Source organism: Lipotes vexillifer, unplaced genomic scaffold (genome assembly GCF_000442215.2).
Source record: "Lipotes vexillifer unplaced genomic scaffold, Lipotes_vexillifer_v1.1 scaffold205, whole genome shotgun sequence".
Taxonomy (NCBI): domain Eukaryota; kingdom Metazoa; phylum Chordata; class Mammalia; order Artiodactyla; family Lipotidae; genus Lipotes; species Lipotes vexillifer.
Genome location: NW_006781396.1, coordinates 1,652,122 through 1,657,665, shown reverse-complemented (window position 1 = coordinate 1,657,665; position 5,544 = coordinate 1,652,122). Strand labels below are relative to the sequence as shown.

Sequence of the window (5,544 nt, the reverse complement as noted above, 5' to 3'; positions counted from 1 at the left end):
CGCGGCATGTGGGATCTTCCCGGACGGGGGCACGAACCCATGTCCCCTGCATCGGCAGGTGGACTCTCAACCACTGCGCCACCAGGGAAGCCCCCAGGGCCCATTTTAAGCTGCCCACTTGATGGCATTGAACCTGGAGTTGGGAAGAGATGTATACAGTTGGCTCTTGTGAGCAGGTGTGAGCCAGCACAAGCCAGCTTCAGTACAGTACAGTAGCCAGGTCATCTACCATCGCACGTGGGCCACGGGAAAGAGCCGATGCTTTGAGGACAGTGAAGCCCAGATCTGAATTCTGATTATGGCCCTTTCCATATATGTATAACTTGTTTCTACACTAAAAAAAATTCAAGGCATTATAATTATGTCATGTACAAGGTAATTAAGGAAATTATTTTATAACTTAAATCTCAGTGCACTATAGGTTGAGCTATCTAGAATGAGCCACAAGTTGGAACATGCGTGAAGCACTTGGTGTGTTTCAGTCCTGTTGCTGTATTTCTGTGACCATGTGAATAAACAGTGCCAGGTGCTGCTCTAAGCTTTAGAACTAAATTAGGTGAATTAATCCCATAACAGCCCTGTGAGGTAGGCCCTATTATTGTTCCTTTTTAACCAGATGAGGAAACTGAAGCACAGGGGATTTAAGTAATTAGTTCCAGTTGATAAAGCCAGTGAGGTAATGTCAGCAGTCTAAGTGAGAGGTCCTTTGTGACTGAGCTTGAGTCCAAATGTCTCTCCTGCCCTGTTTTCCAGCCCCTAACTCCATAATCAACGTAGATTTTCCCACATCTGAAAATGCCTCCTCCCCACGGGGTTATATTGCCCAGCTCTGGGATTCGGGTTCCCAAGGCATGGGTGCTATGCCCTCTCTCCTGTGAGCACCATCTCACCACCCCCCATGCACACCTGTACATTCACACATGTGCAGCCAGGTCACTGGATCTTGCAAGCGTCTCTCTTTTGCACCCTTGCCCTTTCCCTCCTTCCCCAATCCCTCCCTGGCCCACCCAAAGCCTCTCTCACGCACCCCTCTCTCCTGCAGGTGAAATTACCACCACCTCCCTGCTGGACCGTGAAACCAAGTCTGAGTACATCCTCATCGTACGGGCAGTGGACGGGGGCGTGGGCCACAACCAGAAAACCGGCATCGCCACTGTGAGTGCCTGGCCCTCCCCTGCCCCCAGCTCCCCACTTGCCAGCCAGACTGCTGCCCCCAGCTCATCCTCAGCTTGCACCACTTAGGCCCCTGGGTGCTTGTGTCCTGAGGCAGTGTGAGGCCTTGTGGGAGTGGAGGGAGGGTAGCAGGTACCAGTTCATTGTCAGCCAAGGTCAGCCCTGGGGCCTCCACAGCTATGGGAGGAAGGACATTCCCAGGAATTCCCCGGCGATCCAGTAGTTAGGGTGCCGTGCTTCCACTGCGGGGGTCACGGGCTTGATCCCTGGTGAGGAAAGATCCTGCAAGCCTCACAGCATGGCCAAAAAAAAAAAAAAAAAGGCATTCCCACCTGGGAAATGGGGGCATTCCGGAGGAGCAAATACTCTCCCTCCTGCCCCCAAAGACCAACTGGGAAGAAGGCATGAGCCCCATAGTTCCCTCCCTGCCTCGCACCTGCCAAGAAGCCGGAGCAGGTATTCCTGCCAGAAGAGTGGCTCAGAGCAGGAAGCAGGGCCCTGGAGGGTTCCTGGGAGCCTGTTACCACCCCACCCCTACATTTGCAGCCTAGGTTTGCAAGAGATGATGAGAAATGATGCCTAGGTTTCCCTGCCATGAGCAAGTAGGACCCCGGAAGGCCCAGAGCCCCATCCAAGGCCTTGGTGCCTCCGAGAGTAGGAAGCTAGAGAAAAGCCATTTGAGGATCCTGACTGAGCTCTTAGCTGCAGAAGAGGATGGGGGAGTGAGACGCTCCCTCTGTGGGAGAGCAAACAGGGAGAGCAGCTGACAGGTCCCCTCCTTATCCTCATTTGCTCTCCACCTGGAGCCCTCTCCTGACCTCTCCTTTAGCCCTCATGCCCCCCACAGCAGCTACCCCCATCCTGACCCAGCCAGAGGAGCTGGGGTTGCTATCACTCGGCCAGGCACTTGGCTGAAAAATCCCCAGTGTCACGGGAGGCCCCTGCTAATAAGACTGAGAGCTCTATAAATAATTTACATGGGTGGCAGGTGAGCAGGGAAATTGCTTGGCTTGTAGCTGAGACTGACGGGGGAAGCTCTAGGGATTCTATCATGTTCCCCACCCCAAACCTCCCGCATGCTGTCGGTCACCTTCAGCCAAGACTAGGGGTGGACAGAGCAAGTCCCGAGTCACAGGAACGATTTCAGGGGTCCTCTCATCCATTCCTCTGCCTCCTAATGGGACAGCACGTAAACCCTCCGAAGGGTCTTGGCTCCCTCCTGTCCCTGAAAGCCCAGGCCCTGCCCCGAGGCCCCCAAAGCGGGTGGACCTGGTGGAGTTAATGCCAAGGTGCCCCATAGGCATCTGAGTGTGTCCCCCAGCGTGGGCACTGTCCTCGCACAACTCAGCTAGGAGCGTCCCACAGCGCCCCTTGTGGCTTTGCAGGTGAACATCACCCTCCTGGACATCAATGACAACCACCCCAGATGGAAGGACGCTCCCTACTACATCAACCTGGTGGAGATGACCCCTCCAGACTCTGACGTGACCACAGTAAGTGGCGGTGGGAGGCAGAGCTGCTAGGCGGCCCTTCGCGGGGTGTCTGCCATTCCCACGTGAGCCCTATGGGCCTACCAGTGTGGTGCTGATGGACTTAATGTTTCCCTCGGAGCCAGCTCTAGGAGCAGAGTTCCAGAAGGTCTCTTGCATGGTGAAAGGTAGTCAGAGGTTGGGGGAAAGCCCTCGCACAGTCCTCAGTGACAGTGGACTCCAGGCTTTGTCAAAAGGAGCACAGGCAGCCCAAGGACAGTGCCAGAGGAGCTAGGGCTGGTTCAGCTCGTAGCCACCCTTAGGACTGAGACCCTAGGACTCCGGCCACCCCCTCAGGAGAGCCCCCAACCTCCCGTCCCCCCCTCAGATCGCACAAGCTTCAGCTCTGCCCTCAGCGCCTTTCTTCACCACTTCCATCACTGCAGCCATCGGCCTGGGTCAGCTGGCCCAGGGCTGCCCCAGCAAGGGGTTCAGAGTTCAGGGACTTTCTGGCACGGGATGTTCCAGGTTTTCACAGGCTCCTGTGTGTGCTGCGTGCAGGGAATGTGACTCCGGGTGGGGGAGGGGAGAGACAGCCAAAAACCTCAGGGCGTCCAGAAGGGAGAGCAGAGTCCTGAGGAAGCTGAGCAAAGCCAGGCTTGAGCACCCCACTCGATCCGCTCTGCTCTGGGATTCACATTTGTGAGGCTTTCTTTTCCCCCTCATACTTGTGCCCCATTTGGCCTCATTCGGGGGGGCTTCTCCCCAGATGTCCGGCCCCACAGATGCCAGCCAGCCCTGTGATAGACATGAACCTGACAGATTACGGCAACCCTGCTGGGACATGCCAGATGCTGTGCATGTGTGGTCCCACGTGGCAGATGGATTCCTTGCTTCCACTGTATGATGGAGAAAATGGATAGTTAGCGTTTGAGGGGTTTGCCCAAGGTCGCAGAGCTAGTAAGATAGTAAGAGATAGTGTCAGGACTGAAACCCAGGTCCCACCTGGCCTTTATCCCTCTGTTGGCTCAGCGGTGCTCTGACAGGTGGCCCAGGTCCCGAAAAACTGGAGAACTCAGGTGGGATGAGAGAAGGGATGGTAACTTTCATATCCAGCTCTCCAGGAAGGCTGCCCCACACTGAGTGCAAGCAACCTTGGGGTGGTGATGCCCAGCCTCCCTGCCCCACGCCACATCAACCACAGCCAGTAGTGACAAGGTCCACCTGGTCTAGATGGGAGAGGGTGTCAGCCTGGAAGGAAGGACAGAGAGAGAGAGAGAGAGAGAGAGAGAGATGGCCATCACGTCTGTCCTGTCTTCCTTTGTACAGGTTCAAGATCCTGAATGACTCTCGACTCTTGGGTGGGTCCCCCTTGCAAGGATTCCTGTAGGGTGGGTGGGGGGGGGGCAGAGTAGGGATCTGGAATCTGTGTTTTCTCAAAGACCCAGACTGGGAGAGTCCTTCCAGCTCAGAGCCAGATTTGGCAACCACTCCCCTAGGCCCTTTCCTCTGTGCTCTCTAGGGCTACAGATCCGATGGGCGCTCTCTGCTGCCACCTCATGTACACGAGAGGTCTAGACTAGGACAACCCCAGCCAGAGACCCCAAGAGCTGGGGCAGAATATTCACCTGTGAACATCTGTCTGATCAACTCTTACCTTTGCTTTACGTGACTGAGAAATTCCTCCCAGAGGGAACTGAGGAGAGAATGTGGCTGCATGGAACAGCAACCAGGGGTGCCATCGTTAGAGAGTCCACCTGCCAGGCAAAAAGTAGTTCGCCCCGGCTGGGACTGCACTTGGCCTTGGGAAGTTCCCAGACCAGGTCCCCGGTAGCCTTCTCCGGGTCGCCAGCCTTTCCTCACATCCTCTGAGTCATGAGCAGGTAAGGACAGTGGGCCAGGGCCCTGCTGCCCAGTGCCCCCTCACTCTCCAGGAAACCTCCACCAATCTTCAGTGAGCACCTACTATGGGCCAGACCCTGTGCTTGGCAGGAGTACAGGAAGCAGCAAGTTTCCTCTCTGCCTTCAGGGAGCTTGATGTCACTCCTAGGCTCAAACCCACCACTGGTTCCCACCTTAACACTGTGTAAAAGCCAGAGTCCTTACTGGACCCACCTGGCCCACAGGATCTGCCCCACCTTAACTCTGGGGAGATGGACATGTGAGTCCACCCCTCAGTATAGAGTGGACATGGCCATTCCTCCCCCAGCTCGGGGCAGCCACAGGGATGGGGGACTTCAGCTTTTCAGTGGCTCACGGTAGTGTTTGAGCCCTGAAAAAAAAAAAATGTTAATGACTGAGAATTTCAAAAAGAAAAGAGCAGAATCAGAATTAAAGCTTGTTATATCAAACATCTGCCAAACATGTTGTGACAACCTTAGAAATGACGCTATTTAAGGTGTGTAAAAATTTCATTGCATGTGAGGACAAATTGTGGGTTTGATTTTCTGGAATTCCCAGTTATGTGTGATGATTGTTAGGATGGCAGAAATTAAGAAGCCCACATACATTAACTGAGCTTGTCATAGCAAAATAATTTCAAAAGGAATAGTCATAAAAATTCTTTCAGATTTTATAGCTGTGAAATGTATGTACGCATATATACATGGGTACATTGTAATACCTTGGAGGGGGCCCCCTGGGGCCTTCTAAGGCCTCACAAGGGCCCTGGGTGAGGTAGGGGCTGTGGCTGAGGTGTGAGAAAAGTGGGCTTCAGGCAGGGAACAGCTAACCCAGAGGTGACATCAAGGGGGAGGTGATATCTGAACAGAAACTGGCCTACCTCCTGACTCATCTCCCACCCCCCTTCTCAGAGCCACCACACACTCCTACCACACACACCAAACACACACACACACACACACACACACACACACACACACACACACACACACACACACAC

The 5,544-nt window shown here is 54.4% G+C and overlaps 1 protein-coding gene across 1 annotated transcript in view; it reads left to right on the top strand.

Annotated features, from left to right (window-relative positions):
- Positions 1-5,544, top strand: part of CDH23 (cadherin related 23) — a 403,130-nt gene that overhangs the window by 282,999 nt on the left and 114,587 nt on the right. Inside the window, exons 20-21 of the mRNA XM_007454689.1 lie at positions 1,043-1,155; positions 2,559-2,666. Of these exons, the coding sequence (XP_007454751.1) occupies positions 1,043-1,155; positions 2,559-2,666 (221 nt within the window). The remainder of the gene's footprint in view (positions 1-1,042; positions 1,156-2,558; positions 2,667-5,544) is intronic.